The sequence below is a fragment of the Pongo pygmaeus genome, chromosome 9 (assembly GCF_028885625.2).
Source record: "Pongo pygmaeus isolate AG05252 chromosome 9, NHGRI_mPonPyg2-v2.0_pri, whole genome shotgun sequence".
Classification (NCBI taxonomy): domain Eukaryota; kingdom Metazoa; phylum Chordata; class Mammalia; order Primates; family Hominidae; genus Pongo; species Pongo pygmaeus.
The window spans coordinates 58,736,330-58,754,870 of NC_072382.2; the positions used below are offsets into that span (position 1 = coordinate 58,736,330).

The 18,541-nt window shown below is 44.6% G+C and overlaps 1 protein-coding gene across 3 annotated transcripts in view; it reads right to left on the reverse strand.

The window, feature by feature from the left end:
- The window catches only part of NCR3LG1 (natural killer cell cytotoxicity receptor 3 ligand 1), a 29,945-nt gene extending 12,801 nt beyond the window's left edge, over positions 1 to 17,144 (reverse strand). For 2 of the 3 annotated variants that reach the window (XR_008492380.2, XM_054438749.2), the window contains exons 1-3: positions 16,701 to 17,136; positions 11,748 to 12,098; positions 1,497 to 1,835 (exon numbers count right to left, since the gene is read on the reverse strand). Coding sequence is in view for 2 of the 3 variants with exons in the window: in XM_054438749.2 (XP_054294724.2) it covers positions 1,497 to 1,835; positions 11,748 to 12,098; positions 16,701 to 17,130 (1,120 nt within the window). In the remaining variant the exon portion in view is untranslated. Of the gene's footprint in view, positions 1 to 1,496; positions 1,836 to 11,747; positions 12,099 to 16,700 lie in introns of all 3 variants that reach the window. The other variant, XM_054438753.2, reaches the window with a different exon arrangement.
- Between the last annotated feature and the right edge of the window lie 1,397 nt (positions 17,145 to 18,541).

Sequence of the window (18,541 nt, forward strand, 5' to 3'; positions counted from 1 at the left end):
ACATTAGCAGGACACCTACTGGCAAGGGCCAGAGAAACCACACAACTGCTGCTGGGATCTGTGTGGTTGTGTCATCCTCCTTGTCAGAGATTTAACCACCAGCCCTCTGCCACATGTCTCAGCATCTCCATTCCTATCACATACACCTCCACACATCGAACAGTGTATGTAGCGCTTGCCAAAAATATGGAAGATGAACACCACATACCACATAATTGTGCTACCCTCATCTGCAAACCTTGTGTAATACGACACCATCTTCTATCCCTATGTGCATACCACATAGACAACCCCTCGTACCATACATGCAAGGTATATTTCCATTTCATACTCCCCATGGACACACATACCCTCCCTGCATCCCTGCACATGCCACCCACACACACACCTAGTCCTAACTTCCAAGAATAATTCCTCTCTCCCCAGGATCATCCTGGGCCCCATCTGACATTGCCTGACCACAGTCCTCAGTGCCCCCAGTCACTCCCTGCCTTCCTTACTCTTCTCAGCCCCTGGGAGATGCATTTTACCAGCAGAGCCACCCATACCCAAGACCAGAGCTATGACCAAGGCATATGAGCTCAAAAAGCCCCAGCCCACTAGCAGGAGTGGGTCTGCTGTGAACTGTGTTTTAAGGATCCAGTGTGCCTGGGGAAGGCACTGAGCATTTGCAGAACCACTTACTGTAGCCCTCCCCATCTTGGGACACAGCCCATAAAACAAGACTACTGGCTGGGTGCTGTGGCTCATGCCTGTAATCCCAGCACTTTCGGAGGCCGAGACGGACGGATCACCTGAGGTCAGGAGTTTGAGACCAGTCTGACCAACATAGAGAAACCCCGTCTCTACTAAAAATACAAAATTAGCCGTGCGTGGTGGTGCATGCCTGTAGTCCCAGCTACACAGGAGGCTGAGGCAGGAGAATCGCTTGAACACGGGAGGCAGAGGTTGTGGTGAGCTGAGATCATGCCATTACACTCCAGCCTGGGCAACAAGAGCGAAACTCCATCTCAAAAAAAAAAAAAGACAAGACTACTGATTCAGCCTCTACCAGCCAGTTTACAGTGGACCTAGAGCCTGATTAGAAGGGCTGCTAGCAGGACTGGTCCCTGGCCCCTGATAGCCCCTTATCCTCAGGGAACATGGGTAGGATACTGTCCCCATTCCCCTAGCAACTGGCAGGTTTCCTATTTCAAGCCATATGGACCATCCAAAACCCTGAAGCTGCCATGAGCTGACAAATAGCCCTGCTCCACCTGATGACTACGGTCACCACTCTCCACCTACTAGACCATCATCTGCCCAGGTGTAGGGACCTAGGCTGGACTGCTGACTCTGGGGCTGAGCTAGGCCAGACTCCAGCTTGGTCCTTCCAGTCCAAGCTTTCTCTGTTTTCCCTTCAGTCCCCAGCTAAGACCCTAGGCTGTGTGGGAATAAGTCTTATGTTATAGTCCCTCAAGGCAAGGAAGAGAAGAAATGTCCAGAAAGACCCTTACCAGAAAGACTGTGCCGAGCAGCAGTCAGGGTAAAGTTGTTCCTCAAGGGGGTATGCAAGGACTCATGCCATACCACACACTGGTAGACAGTCCCAGGGTCTTCCTGAGAGGAGTTCAGCTTCAAGCAGCTAGTGACATTAAATGTACCATCCATATTCTTGATGGTGGGACCAGTGATGACGTCCTCAGAAATCTCTATGGGATGGGGAAACTTCAGGGTCTGCTTCTTCCATATTATATTAATAGCCTCTGGGTAGAACCCACTTGACTCACACATATATTTGCCTTCATTCTCCTTCACCCCCACTTGATCCAGAAACAATCTGCTGGCTGGGGAAGCTGCCAGAGAAAAAAAAAACCATACAGAGTTGGGCCCAGCACCCTTTTATCCCCGCCACACCTTACGCTAACTGGCTTCTACCATACCCTCACAGCTATGCATCACTGCTCCTGTAGCCAGATAAGACAAAAAACACAGGATGCCTACTCTTTAAAGACTGGGACTCTGAGGCACAGGTAATGCTGCAACCATGTCCAGCAATGAGCTGGAGATTTACAATACCAGACTGGGCACTCCTTAAGGGTAGGGAGGGATTAGCTTATTATCAGCCTGACATCTGAGCCATGGAAAGCCTTCAGGACATGTGAGTGACTGAATGCAAGTCAGCTTGGGCTAAATATTCTGGGTATGTTGGTGCCAGTGCCAACCAGGTACTGACATGCTGTGACCACAACTCTCACAGAAATTTTGTAAAGCAGAGTTTTCTTAAGCTGTGTTGTGCCACAGACACCCTTCATAATCTGAGGAAAACCTTGGAACACTGTTGTGGTAGAGACTGCTAATTGCTCTTCAATTTTCATTCTGTGCATTTTTAGCTGGCCATGACATATCCAGATTAAACCTGTATCACCCAACCTCCACTGCAGGTATGTTTGACCATGCAAACTCAGGGGTCTAGTAGGCCTGGATTTAAGCAAAAGTAGCAAGAGCAACTTCTAGGAAGTATCCTTAAACTAAAAGTATGTCTTAAAAGACTGTCTCTTTCTCTCTCTCTCTCTCTCCTTCGTATTTCCTGCAGAATGTTTGGAATACTATGTGATGACTGGAGATGGATAAGCCATTTCCAAACACAAGGTGGACGATACATACTGAAGATGGCAGAGTGACAAGATAAAAGGATCATGGGTCCCAGATGATCACAGAGCTAGCTGCCATATCTGCCCTGGGCTGGCTACATTAGTGTGAAAGAAAAATAAACTGCCATTTCCAAAGCCACTATTGACTTCCAGGTTTCCCTCTCACATGAGAGGTCACCACTTCCACCCTATAATAAGAACAAAAGCTGAACAAATTGAAAATCAACAACTTTTCTTAGATTCCTCAGAGAATTGAAGTGACAGGGCAAACTGCCACTCAGAAAACTGGAGAAAGAAGGAGATTAAGAAAATTACAGCTAAGATCAAATTACCTCATGCAGAAGATGCTGGAGTCATAAACTGGTAGAAGTACTTGAGCAGTAACTCCGACAAACTGCTAAAGGATGAGTGTGGACTAGCTTGAGAATAAAAACCTCCTCAGGTCCTGGTCTTAGGGATGCTTACCACACTTTCATGGGTTTTCATCCTTGGGACACAGCCTTGGGGATGCTATCACACTGTCATGAGTTTTACTTCCAGGAACCCCACCAGATTCTCACAGTAAAGAGCCAGGAAAAATCTCCTCCTCTTTCTGGGGGATGGAAAGAAGTAATCATTTTAAAATACACCTAGGTTATTCCCTCCATCTCAAGGGAAGATGTCAGAGCCTTATCTGACCTGAGAGAAGAAAATTAACCAACTCCAGCTGTCTATAGCCTTTCTGTATTACTTAAGAAGAGAGAAAGAGAAAAGGCTAAGAAACACTTCTGAAGGCCACAGTCCAGAGGCTCAGGCCACTAAAAGAATAAGATTTAATCATAAAACTATAAACAGATTCTCCTCCAACACTTTAGTACCACATCAACAGGGCTCCAGTATAATAACAGAAGATTACAAGTGAGAAAGCTACAAGGCACAGAACCTATTTAAGGAGTTCATAAGGAAACTCAAAGACAATAGGAAAGGAGAGAAAAAAACACTAGAGAAACTGAAGTCTCTGGCACCTATAGCTACAATAAGCATTAAACACAACCCAGCTCCTAGCCAAATTAACATAAAGCCGCATAATAAAAGCCTATTACCTGATACATAATATCTCTCTTTCAACTGAAAAATTACAAGACATGCTAAAAAATACATAGAAACAAAGCAAACACCAGACCCAGACTCAGGTGTGACACAGATTTTAGAATTATCATATAGGGAATTTTAAAAAACTATAATTAAAATGTTAAGAGCACTAACAGAAAGAGCAGATAACATGTACAAACAGATGGGTAATATAAGCAGAGTGATGGAAATGCTAAGAACGAACCAAAAGTGGATGCTAGAGCTCAAAATACCATTAAAGAACTGAAGAATGCCTTCAGTGGGTTCAACAGTAGACTTGAAACTGACAAGCAGCCTGGGTGCAACGGCTCACACCTATAATCCCAGCACTTTGGGAGGCCGAGGTGGGTGGATCACCTGAGGTCAGGAGTTCGAGACCAACCTGACCAGCATGGAGAAACCCCATTTCTACTAAAAATACAAAATAAGCCGGGGGTGGTGGCGCATGCCTGTAATCCCAGCTACTTGGGAGGCTGAGGCAGGAGAATCACTTGAACCCGGGAGGCGGAGGTTGCAGTGACCTGAGATCGTGCCACTGCACTCCAGACTGGGCAACAAGAGCAAAACTCCGTCTCAAAAAAAAAAAAAAAAAAAAAAAACTGACAAGGAAAGAATCAGTGAGCTTGAAGATGTTAATAGAAACTTCCCAAACTGGGCACGGTGTGGTGGCTCACACCTATAATCCAAGCACTTTGGGAGGCCAAGGTGGGCAGATTGCTTGAGGTCAGGAGTTCGCGACCACCCTGTCCAACATGGCAAAACCCCGTCTCTACTTAAAAAACAAAAATTAGCCGGCATGGTTGTGCACACCTGTAGTCCCAGCTACTCAGGAGGCTGAGGCACAAGAATCGCTTGAACCTGGGAAGTAGAGGTTGCAGTGAGCCGAGATCCCGCCATTGCACTCCAGCCTGGGAGACAGAGCGAGACCCTGTCACAAAAAAATTTTAAAAAAAGAAACTTCCCAAACTGAAATACAAGGAGAAAAAAGAATTTAAAAAAAAACAGAATATCCAAGAACTGTGGGATACTGCAAAAGGTGTAACAGATATATAATGGGAATACAAGAAGAAGAAAAAAGAAAGGAGCAGAAGAAATACTTTGAAGAAATAATGGCTGAGAATTTTCCAAAATTAATGATAGACACCAAACTAAAGACCCAGGAAGCTTAGAGAATACCAGGCAGGATAAATATCCAAATATGCCTATCCACGTCTAGCCATATCATATTTCAACTTCAGAAAGACAAAGATGGCCAAGCATGGTAGCTCACTCCTATAATCCCAGCACTTTCAGAGACCAAGGCAGGTGGATCTCTTGAGCTCAGGAGTTCGAGGCCAGCCTGGGCAACATGATGAAATGCCATCTCTACAAAAAATACAAAAATTAGCCATGCTTAGTGGCACCCGCGTGTGGCCCCAGCTACTTGGAAGGTGGAGGTGGGAGGATCAATTGGGCTTGAGCCCAGTAGGACGAAGCTGCAATGAGCCGTGATCACACCACTACGCTCCAACCTGGGAAACAGAGTGGGACCCCATCTCAAAAGAAGAAAGAAAAGAAAAGAAAGAGAGAGAGAGAAAGGGAGGGAGGCAGGGAGGGAGGGAAAAGAAAAACAGAAAAAAGTCACAGGAAAAAAAACACACCTTACATATAAAAGAACAAGAACAACACTGGACTCTTGTCAGAAACAATGCAAGCAAGGAGAGAGTGAAGTGAAATATTTAAAGCGCTGAAACTTAAAAAAGAGAAAAACACCAACATGGAATCTTATATCCAGAAAGATTTTCCTTCAAAGGTGAAGTATAAATAAAGACTTTCTCAGACAAACCTTTCACCAAGAGACCTGCTGTGCGAGAAACATAAAAAGAAGTGCTTTAGCGGGCCAGGCATGGTGGCTCATGCCTGTAATCCCAGCACTTTGTGAGACCAAGATGGGAGGATCACTTGAGCCCAGGGAGTTCAAGACCAGTCTGGGCAACATAGACTCCATCTCTTTAAAAAAAAAAAAATTAAATTAGCAGGGCATGGTGGTGCATGCCTGTGGTCCCAACTATTCCAGAGGCCGAGGTGGGAGTATCGCTAGTGCCCAGGAGATCAAGGCTGCAGTGAGCCATGACCGCACCACTGCACTCCAGCCTGGACAACAAAGCGAGACGTTGCAGGAAGACAGGGAAGAGAAGGGAAGAGAAGGGGAGGGGAGGGGAGAGGAGAAAGAAAGGAAGGAAATGAAGAAAGGAAGAGAGAGAGAGAGAGAAAGAAAGAAAGAAAGACAGAGAGAAAGAAAGAAGGAAGGAAGGAGGGAGGGAAGGAAGGAAGGAAGGAAGGAAAGAAAGAAAAGAAAGAAAGAAAGGGAAATTGAGTCAATAACTAATAAAAAAAGAAGAAGAAGAAAAAAATCACCTTCCAAAAAGGAAAGCACCAGGTTCGGATGGTTTCACTGATTAATCCTACTAAACATTTAAGGAATAAATAATGCCCAGTATTTTACAATTTTTTCCAGAAAGCAGAAGTAGACAGAGGGAACACATTCTACCTTATTCTACAAGCCCAATATTACCCTACTGCCAAAACCACATAAAGACATTACCAGAAAAGATAACTACAGATCAATATCACTCATTAAAATAGATACAAAATCCTCAAGAAAATATTAGCAAATCTAATCCAACAATACAGAAAAAATTACATACCATAACCAAGAGAGGCATATTACACATATGCAAGGCTGGCTTATCATTCAAAAATTGGTTAATGTAAGTCATCATATCAACAGGCTAAAGAAAAAATTATATGATCATACCAATAATGCAGAAAAAGTATTTGACAAAACCCAACACTGATTCATATGAAAAACTCTTAGCAAACTAGGAATAAAAGGGAAACTTCCTCAACTTGCTAAAGAATATCTACCAAAAAATAGCTAATATCATATTTCATGGTTAGAAAGTAAAATCAGAAATGGGCAAGATGTCCCTTCTAACCACTCCTATGCAACATTGTAATGGAAGTCTAAGCTAGCATAACAGGACAAGAAAAGGAAATAAAAGGTATAAAGTGAGAATGGAAAAAATATGAGGCCTGGTACAGTGGCTCACACAATGTAATCCCAGCACTTTGGGAGGCCAAGGCGGGGGGATCACTTGAGCTCAGGAGTTCAAAACCAGCCTGGGCAACATAGTGAGACCTCACCTCTATATAAAATAAAATAAAATAATGGAAGAAATAAAACTGTATTTTTAACAGACAGCCTGATTTATGAAGAAAAATCTCAAGACTTGGCCAAAAACAAAAACAAAAACAAAAACAAAAACAAAACCCTAGAATGAATAAGTGATTAAAGCAAGTTGCAGGATACAAAGTTAATAAGCAAAAATCAATTACTTAACAGGAATGAACAATTGAGCAACTGGAATTTGAAATTAAAAATATAATACAATTGGCCAGGTGTGGTGGCTCACATCTGTAATCCCAGCACTTTGGGAGGTCGAAGCTGGTGGATCATTTGAGGTCAGGAGTTTGAGACCAGCCTGGCCAACTTGGTGACCCCTGTCTCTACTAAAAATACAAAAATTAGCCAGGCATGGTGGCACATGCCCGTAATCCCAGCTACTCAGGAGGCTGAGGCAGGAGAATTGCTTGAACCCGGGAGGCAGAGGTTGCAGTGAGCTGAGATTGTACCACTGCACTCCAGCCTGGGCAACACAGCGAGACTGTCTCAAAAAAAAAAAATGTCAATTTTTCCCAACTTGATCTCTAGATTCAATGCAATCCCAGTCAAAATCCCAGAAAGCCATTTTGCAGATATCAACAGATTCTCAAATTTATATGGAAAGAAAAAACCCAGATAGCTAACACTATATTGAAGAAAGGCAACAAAAATGAAGGACTAACACTACCTGACTTCCAGACTTACTACTAAAATACAATAATCAAGATAGTGTAGTACTGGGGAAAGAAGAGAGAAATCAATGAAACTGAATAGGGCAGGGTGTGGTGGCTCACGCCTATAATCCCAACACTTTGGGAGGCTGAGGCGGGGGAGATCACTTGAGCTCAGAAGTTCCAGACCAGCCTGGGCTACACGGCGAAACTCTACCTCTACAAAAATACAAAAATTGGCTGGGAGTGGTGGCACGAGCCTGTAGTACAAGCTACTCGGAAAGCTGAGATGGTAGGATTGCCAGGGCCCGGGAGGCAGAGGCTGCAGTGAGCCAAGATTGTGCCACTGTACTCCAGCCTGTATTAAAAGAAAAAAAGAAAAAAGAAACTGAATAGAAAGCCCAGAAATGGACCCACAGAAATATATTCAACTGATCTTTGACAAAGAAGCAAAGGCAATTCAATGGAGAAAAGACAGTCTTTTCAACAAATGATGCTGGAACAATTAGGTGTTCATATGCAAAAAAAAAAAAAAAAAAAATACATATAGAATATAGACACAAACCTTACACTTTTCACAAAAATTAAAGTAAACTGCATCATAGACCTAAATATCAATGGTAAAACTATAAAACTTCTAGACGATAACATAGGAGAAAATCTAGGTAGTCTTGGGTTTGGTGATGAGCTTTAGCACACAATGTTAAGAGCATGATCCATGAAAGAAAAATGTAGTAAGTTCGACTTTTTAAAATTAAGAACTTCTGCTCTACAAAAGACATTGTTAAGAGAATGAAAAGACAAGCCACAGACTGTGAGAAAATATCTGTGAGACATCTATCTGATAAAGGCTTGTATCCAGAGTGTACAAAGGACTCTTAAAACAACAATTTAAAAAATGAGCCCAGTTAAAAAATAGGCAAACAATCTGAACAAACATCTCATCAAAGAAGACATACAATTCCCAGTACTTTGGGAGGCCAAGACACGCAGATCATTTGAGCCCAGGAGTTCAAGACCAGCCTGGGCAACACGGCAAAACCCTATCTCTATAAAAAATACAAAAATTAGCCAGGCATGGTGATGTGTGCCTGTAGTCCTAGCTACTTGGGAGGCTGAAGCCTGGGAGAATCACCTGAACCTGGGAAGTGAGCTGTAATCACACCACTGCACTCCAGCCTGGACAACCAATGAACACACAAAAAAAGAAGACATACGAATGGCAAGTAAGAATATGAAAAGATGTCCAACATTATGTCATTAGGGAACTGCTAATTAAAACAACAAATGAGATACCACTATATACTTATTAGAATGGCTGAAATCTGGGCTGGGTATGGTGGTTCATGCCTGTAATCCCAGTACTTTGGGAAGCTGAGGTGGGCAGATCATCTGAGGTCAGGAGTTCAAGACCAGCCTGGCCAACATGGTGAGACCCCATCTCTACTAAAAATACAAAAATTAGCCAGGCGTGGTGGCGGGCACCTGTAATCCTAGTTACCTGGGAGGCTGAGGCAGGAGAATTGCTTAAACCTGGGAGGTGGAGGTTGCAGTGAGCCAAGGTCACACCACTGCACTCCAGCCTGGGCAACAGAGCAAGACTGTCTCAAAAAAAAATCTCAAAAAAAAAAAAAAAAAGGAATTGCCAAAAAGCACTGTACTCTAGTAGATAAAGTTGTTTTTTATTGGAGTACAGGTTAATAATTAATTCAATAAACAGAGGATGGTGGGTACAGGTTTCTCACTGTTGGAGTGGGAGTTTACAGATGAGCAAAAGAAGGAAACTAGAATGATCTATGTGGTAATGGACTAAAGTTGGAGACATCAGTAAGAACAAATGTTTAATTTAATATAGGTACAGATGGTTACACATAGAAATATTTATAGATATGTGTATATGCAGAGGTTAGTACGCATACATGTATTTCTTTGCTCTGTTGGCTGAGAGGGTCTAGAATCAATGATACCTCAGTAGCAAAAAGTACACTTAGTGTCCAGGTCTTGGTTTCTAATATCATTTTCCAATAAAAGGAACCAAGGTTTCTTGGAGTATTGGTTGGTTCTAGGACTAGAACCAGGAAATATACAAGAGAGGAAATACACAAGATGAGTCTGGAGCATCTTATAGTGCCAAAAAGTAAAAAGTGCTTAAAATCAAACAAAATTCTTGATATGGATTTGCCAAAAATTAAATAAAACCAAAAATAAAATAATACAACAAAATCTTACAATGATTGGGATATGTCAATGTGACACAAGAGCCAAGTGAATGAGCTCTCCATGGCCAAAGCTGGAAAAATTTGAGAAAAAATAAAGTAGTATTGCATTATAACACAAAGTATAAAATAACTATCCTTGAGTCCTTATTGATATCAATGATTGAATAAAGTCATAAATGGGAGAAAAGAGATAAAGCTCCCATGCAGAAGAATTCTTAAAAAAATTATGTAGATACTCCACCTCCAAGAAGGAAGAACATAAGTAACCCCCAACCTTAAGTGTGGGCTGCACAGAGTGACTTCCTTTCAAAGAGTACAGTATGAAAACAGGAGGAAGAGTAACTTTTCAGTAGAGAAACCAGACAAACACTACTTCAACTAGATGGTCAAGGTCAACATCAACAGTCATAAGTCATGTGATTTGATGTGATGAAAATGGCAGTTTACCTCTGCGATGTTCCTCCAAAAACCCATAACCCCAAGTCCAATTATGAGGAAAACAGCAGACAAATCCTAACTGAGTGACATCCTGCAATATACCTGACCAATACCCTCACCAAACTGTCAAGGACATCAAAAATAAGGTCTAAGAAATTGTCACAGCAAAAAGGAGCCTAAGAACATATAACAATTAAATGCAATGTGGTATTCTGACGGGATCCTGGAGCAGAAAAAGGACATTAGGTAAAAACTAAGGAAATATGAATAAATTACAGACTTTCATTATAGTAAAATGTCAATATGGCTTCATTAATTATATCAAGGTACCATATGAATACAAGATGTTAATAACAGGGGAAATGGTATGCAGGGTGAGAGTGATATGAGAACTCTCATACTATTTTTGCAATGTTTCTGTAAATCTAAAACTGTCCTAAAAAAAAGTCTATTAATGTCTTTAAAAGCCACTGTTGGCCAGGCATGGTAGCTCATCCCTGTAATGCCAGCACATTGAGAGGCCAGGGCAGGAGGATCTCTTGAGGCCAGAAGTTGGAGACCAGCCTGGGCAACACAAGGCCCCATCTCTACAAAAGTGTAAAAATTAGCCAGGCATGGTGGCATGCAACCGAGGTCCTAGCTACTCAGGAGGCTGAGGCAGGAGGATCACTTGAGCCCTGGAGTTTGAGGTTACAATGAGCTATGATTGTGCCATGCCCTCCAGCCTGGGCAAGACAGCGAGACCCTGTCTCCTATGTAGACCCTTTATATAGATATATAAAGCCTGGAAGAACAGTGGCTATATATACGGCCACTGTCAGTTGGCCGTATATATAGCCACTGTCGCTGTTATTCCTCTGTCAGTTGCAGAGGAAGTGAATCCTAATTAATATGCCTCTCACTCCCAAAATTACTATGGACAAAACATTCAGTCTTATGTACAATCATGGAGGGCCCATGCTGGGCTGAATTACGTCCTCCTAAAATTCTTATGTCCTCCCAGAATTCCCAGTATCTCTGAATGTGACTGTATTTAGAGATAGGTTCTTTAAAGAGGTAATTAAGTTAAAAATGGGGTTATTAGGGTGGGCTCTGATCCAATATGATTGGCATCCTTATAAGAAGAGGAAATTAGGACACAGATATAGGCACAAAGGAAAGACCATGTGAAGACACAGGGAGAAGATGGCCAGAGAAGAGAGGCCTCAGAAGAAACCAATCCTGCTGACGTCTTCATCTCAGACTTCTAGCCTCCAGAAGTGTGAAAAATAAACATCTGTTGTTTAAAGGCACCCAGTCAATGGTATTTTGTTATGGCAGCCTTAGCAAACTAATACAGCCACCAAGCTCATCCATGTACTATCAGACCATTTTATAATACAGGAAAGTGGAGCTCAAAGAGGTGTGTGGGTTTTGTTGTTGTTAATCCCAACACCATGGGAACTGTAGGGCACTGCCCCGAGACACTCACCCACAACTCTAAGCTGGACGGTTCCCTGTGCCTTCAGAGGGGTGACCACCACCTCACATCGGTACTCTCCTGCTTCCTCCAGCTGGATTCCAGGCAGCTGCAGTGAGGCGTCCCCACTCTTCAGCCTCCATGGAGACACAATGGCTCCAGGTCGGAATGCCTCTTGGTGATCTCCAAAAAATTCAAAGACCTTGACTTCTTTGTCAAACGTCAGACTCTTCCGAAACCAGGTGATACCCATAGACGTGATGTTGAGGGGTTGGGAATAAAAGACATTGCAGAATATGGTGACATTGTCATTCAGGGGTGTGATCTGAGTCCCCCCTGCCATCATCTCTACTTTCAGATCACCTGTGGCAATAAGAGAATACAATGTTCAGTTTCCCAATTTATGAACATGTTTTTGAGATGTGCTATGGACTGAATGCTTGAGTCCTCCAAAATTCATATGGAGGCCTGACCCCCAATGTGATGGTATCTGGAGGCAGGGCCTTTGGGAAGCGATTAGGTCATAAGAGGAGAGTCCTCATGAATGGGATTAGTGCCCTTACAAGAAAAGACATGAGGCTGGGCGCAGTGGCTCACGCCTGTAATCCCAGCACTTTGGGAGGCTGAGGCAGGCAGATCATGAGGTCAGGAGACTGAGACCATCCTGGCTAACATGGTGAAGCCCCATCTCTACTAAAAATACAAAAAATTAGCCGGACATGGTGGTGCACACCTGTAATCCCAGCTACTCAGGAGGCTAAGGCAGGAGAATTGCTTGAACCCAGGAGGCAGAGGTTGCAGTGAGCCGAGATTGTGCCACTGCACTCCAGCCTGGGTGAAGAGCAACACTCTGTCTCAAAAAAAAAAAAAGAAAAAAAAAAGAAAAGAAGAAGACAAGACATGAGGCTGGGCCTGGTGGTTCACACCTATAATCCCAGCACTTTGGGAGTCTGAGGCCAGAGGATTGCTTGAGCCCAGGTGTTCCAGACCAGACTAGGCAATATAATGGGACCTTGTCTCTACAAAAAAATAAAAATAAATTAGCCCAGCATGGTGGTTAGGACCTGTAGTCCCAGCTACTTGGGAGGCTGAGGTGAGAGGATCTCTTGTGCCCAGAAGTTCAAGGCTGCAGTCAGCCGTGATAATGCCATTGCACTCTAGCCTGGGTGACAGAGTGAGACTCTGTCTCAAAAACAAACAAATAAATAAATAAATAAGAAAAGACATGACAGAGAGATATGTCTCTCTCCACCATGTAAAGATACAGCAAGAAGGTATCCTTCTATAAACCAGAAATGAGGCTCTCACCAGAAACCAGATCATCCACACTTTCCTCTTGGACTTCCAGCCTCCAGAATCATGAGAAATAAATTTCTGTTTAAGCCACACAGTATATATCTGTTATGGTAGCCTGGCAAGACTAAGACAGGACATTTTTCCATTTCATTTATTTAGATCTTAAATTTCTTTCAGCAATATTTTACAGTTTCCAGAGTATATATTTTCTGTTTCTTTTGTTAAATTTACTCGTATTTTACTCTTTTTGATGCTATTGTAAAGAGAATTTTCTCTTTTTTTTTTATGTTTTCCTATTTATTTATTTAGAGATAGGGTCTCGCTGTGTCACCCAGGCTGGAGTGCAGTGGTGCTATCACTGCTCACTGCAGCCTCCACCTCCTGGGCTCAAGTGATCCTCCTGCCTCAGCCTCCCAGGTAGTTGGGACTACAGGCACATGCTACCATGCTCAGCTAATTTTTTCATTTTTTATAGAGATGGAATCTTACTAAGTTGCCCAGACTGGTCTCTAACTCCTGGGCTCAAGCAATCCTCTCATTGCCTCCTCAAGTGTTGGGATTACAGGTATGAGCCACTGTGACTGGTTAGATGTTTTCCATTTTAGAACAGTAGATTGCTAGCAAGTTTACGCTTATACCTATTCCAACAAAAAGTGCAAGACAGTTCAAAATATTACATTTGCTATTTCAAAGAAGAGTGCAACTCCAAAGAAGTCAGACTCATTACTAACAATGCAGAGCTAGACATCTATATTTAGATAAATGTCAGAAACCGAATTCCCCTTGTTGCCATCAAACATGTCCTTTCGTTAGTCACATCCAACATATCTACATAAACTTTTCAAAATTAATGTTAACAAAAATGTATCCAAAAACCTGCCAACTTACTCAAAGATTTGTGCAAGTCAATTTTTTTAAATAATACATTAGGGAAACACGGTGACAAGCTTTCTGTTCTATGTATCAAAGCAAAAACAGACTTGACCTACAAAATGAAGATAGGGTCAACTGTAACCAAAAAACAGTATGCTTCCCCTGGTGGCCAACCAAGAAATGGAGGAGCCAAGGATACGAAACAGCCAGGCCACCTAGTTCTATTGTCACTCTTATAAACGAAAAGTGACTACCGAAAAAAAAAAAAGAAGAATTCGGGGGTCGGAGGGAGAGGGGAAAATATCAAAAACACTAACATGTGCTTAAAAGGAATACAAACCTGAGTGCCACACTACATAAATTTAAAAGATTTAAATCAACAAATCAAAATTTAGAAGGCAAATTTGGGAAAAGTCGTCTATTTTCAGAGCACCCAAGCGCTCACCCAGGACCTCCATGTATTTTCATTTAAAGGTACAGAGTTTAATACCTTAACAGCTTAAGAGCATTGGCCTTTTTCAAGGACTAGATCCTTGGAATTTTCTGCAGTCTTGTTTCCAAGGAAAAGCATTTATGCATTTATCTTTTCAAATCAGCTAGTGGTATAATCTACATAGACAACCTCCAGTTCTAGAGCTCTCCAACCAGGGAGGACTGTTAACTACAGCTTTACAAATTGCTCTTTTGAACTTCATTTCTGAAATAAAACCTAACGTTCTTTAAAACATTTTCTATATCAACAACCTTTAAAGACAGTCTCATACAAAGACGGGCTAGAATCTCTTGCATTAAAATCTGATGAATTCCTTTGTATGATTGGATTTTTTTTTCTTGTACCACTTTAAATTTGCTTCCACACAGAATAGCAGCCAGGGAAATAGATGCTCCATCCTAAGGTGTAGGGATTTCTTGTAGGCGGAAATGATTTGTTAGACGAAAGCTTCCGAAATGGTTTTCAATTTCACAGTCTCTTCCGGTGCCAAAGTCCAGCACCAACGCCTGGTTCTGGGGTCCGACCCTCTTGCAGCCGCCACCGCGCTCCTCGTGGCTGGACGAGCCGGAACTAGGTTCCTCCAGGAGCTGCTGCTGCCGCCGCCACTGGGTGCCGCCGCCACTGGGTGCCGCCGCCACTGGGTGCCGCCGCCACTGGGTGCCGCCGCCACTGGGTGCCGCCGCACAGCCAAACGGCGTTCCTCCGTCTCCGCTTCCCTGGGACCTCGCGGCCCTTCTCCACCACCACCAGCATCCGCGGGGACGGGGACCGGACGAAAGTGGCGGGGACCCGAGGCCCTTGAGGAGGGGGCGCCGGGCCCGGGAGGGGGCGCGGCGGGAGCCCCTGGGCGCCACTTCGGGCTCGGGGAGACCCAGACTGACAGAGCGCGGAGGCGCTTCCAGTCCCCAGCGCGGAGACAAGCGCAATTTTGGCTTTCGTCGCCGCCCACACTTCACTCGGAACTGTCTTATTTTCACATTGCTTATTGCAAATGTATAGAAATACTATTCACTCGTTTTTATTTCCACTTCCCTCTCCCATCGGGCAGCCATTCTAAGGTGTTTAACATGTACATTTTTGTTCTCTTTAAGGCTGTATCTTCTGTTTCTCAAACTGTGGAAATGGTATTGCAATGTATGTCCACTGTTTGCTTGGCTCTATGCCTTCAACATCCGTTCACGCTGCTCGGCAAGCAGCAAGGGCGTGGTGTAAAGCTGCCGCCCAGGTCTCCACGGTGAGGTCCACAGGCGGCTCGCCTCCACCTGCAGTGACTCGGGGCGCCCAGAGCGCGCCTCCAGGATTCCTACATTCCCCCTCCACCACCTGGCACCCAGGAGCGTATTTTGGCCAGCCTAGTAAGGGTCAAGCAGCATCTTGTTGTTTAATTGCCATTCTTCTAGTTAGAGATGAGTTTAAATATCTCTACATACGCGTTTCAGCCTTTTAGTCTCCTATTTAAGTTAACGCAGAACACGCCCATACGAGTTCCCAAAAAAGCAAGAGAACTTTTGAAGGTCACAAGATCAAAACACTCCCCTCCCTCTCTCAGTAAAGACCTCACTTAGCAAAGCCAGGAGGACCCACTGATACGCGGATGAATCATTTTCCTATTTTGCCGATTCTCTGATTTTCTTCTCTGCTCCGGCCCCTCGGATGATGCAAGAGAGGCGCCAAATACCGAGGCACCGAACGCGCGACATCCAAGGGAAGCATCGTTTCCGCTCTCACAGGTGTCGACCCTGCACAGGGCAGGCCTTCAATGTAAACCTGTTGCATCGGGGACTCCGCATCTCACAAAGGAGGAACGCTTGAAAATAGAGCCCCCAGGCCGGGCGCGGGGGCTCACGCCTGTAATCCCAGCACTTTGGGAGGCCGAGGCGGGTGGATCACGAGGTCAAGGAGACCATCTTGGCTAACACTGTGAAACCCCGTCTCTACTAAAAGTACAAAAAATTAGCCAGGCGTGGTGGCGGGCGCCTGTGGTCCCAGCTACTCGGGAGTCTGAGGCAGGAAAATGGCGTGAACCCGGGAGGCGGAGCTTGCAGTGAGCCGAGATCGCGCCACTTCACTCCAGCCTGGGAGACAGAGCGAGACTCCCTCTCAAAAAAAAAAAAAAAAGAAGAAGAAATAGAAAATAGAGCCCCCAGCCCCCAGGAAGTTGCGGTCCCCTGGCGGGACGCTAGGCAGCCGACCCGCAAGGACCCTCTGGCGCTAGGAGCCCCCGCCCCCCCCAGCCGCCCCAGCCCCCCCCCAGCCGCCCCAGCCCCCCCCAGCCGCCCCAGCCCCCCCCAGCCGCCCCCTACCTGCGGTCGTCAGCGCCCACCGCAGAATCAGGAGCGCGGCGCACGTGGAGGCGGCAGCCCTCCACGCCATCGCCGCGGCCGCTATTCTGGAATTTTTTTCGCCGAGTGGGAGCAGACGGCCCGGTAGAAACCAAGTGCAGGGGGAGCCCTCTGTTGCGTAAAGAGTTGACGGAGACACAGCCGGGATTTCCAGCCGGCGCTTTTGCACATCCCACTTCTTCAGATCCCTTCGACTGCGAAGTCGCCTGGATTTCCCAGGTTCGCACTGCAGGAAACCAGGCGCGTGACCAGCCCCGCCCGCGCCGCACTTTAGCCCGGGGGCGGGCACCGGCCGGGGAATCCTCCCTCGCCCCCGCCCGCGGCACGAGGTGGCGCGGTTACAGCCCCGGTGCCTCTCGCGAGCGGCTCTGCAGTCCAGGACTCGGGGCATCCTCTGGGTTCGCTTAGTAAATTGAGACCGGGATCCAAGTGGCCCGGGGCGCTGCTCTAAGGAAGATGCTGACCGCAGTCAGTGATTGGAAGAGCAGGTGCACGCGTCCAGAGCGACATCTTACCGTTGGCACGATAAACTTACATTACTTTAAAAACCAAAAACAACAAAAACTTAGCATTACTTAAGTCGAAAGCCAAATGAAATCCCCAGGACAATTCAGTTAAACGCCTGAAGGTGGCCCTTAATTTCCCATTTCTACTAACCAAGAAGTGGTTTGCGACCTCCTGAACCAAACCCAAATATTGTCATTCGGTGATTAAGTTTTACCACCTCTAGACCAGTTTTTAAATCAATTTAACCGCAAAGTTCAGAACCCAAGTGGGCACAGTAAATGTGTGTGCATTTATAACGCACAACCTGCATTCTTTCTCCAGCAACCTGCATTCCATTTGTCTCATTGACCCTACTGCATTTTTCCTTCGCATCATTAAAAAGGATGTAATGTGCAGAAAAGCACAGACAGACCTAAACTCCAATGCCAGCCATGCCATCTGGTGATTATAGCACAGTGGGTAAGTGACCTCATATCCCCAGCCTGTTTACATGTCTCTAAAACTGAGAGAGTAAAAGCTTCCTTTGCAGGGTTAGAGACACTGTCACTGACTAAGCAAATAGTCACATTCTCACTCAACTGCAGAACAGAGTGCATGCATAAAGAGCTCAGAAGTGAGAGATGCGCAGAGTGCCCACAGTGGCAGCAACTAGCTGAGGGGCCTTCAGATCGCAGCCTTCTGGACCACCGTTGTAACAGGTAGAGATGTGCAAGGTTAAGTCCAGCTATTGAATTTTAAAAACCTAAATTACACCTCTTCTCAACCTCTACCTCCTCCAAGGAGCCTTACCTGAGGAGACATCCTTGTCTGGTATTAGTGACATCATTAAATAACATTCCCAATGGAGGTATATGATGACTCCTTATACATGCCCAGAATAGTGATTCACAAAGTTGTGACACATACACATCACCCTGTAGAAATTATCAAATTACTCTTTTGGTAGTTTTTACTGTTTTGGTAATTTTGTGGTACCCTTTTTATTCTAAAGGGTAAAACTGGCAGGTTTCTCTATTTATATTTCATTAGAATGAAAAGTCATTACCTGTGTTTTCGTTTTTACCAATATCACTTCTATTTGAACATTTGTGTGTGTGTGTGTGTGTATGACAGAGTCTCATTCTGTTGCCCAGGCTGGAGTGCAGTGGCGCGATCTCAGCTCACTGCAACCTCTGCCTCCCGGGTTCAAGAGATTATTGTGCCTCAGCCTCATCCTCCCAAGTAGCTGGGATTACAGGTGCCCGCCACCACACCCGGCTAATTTTTGTATTTTCAGTAGAGATGGGGTTTCACCA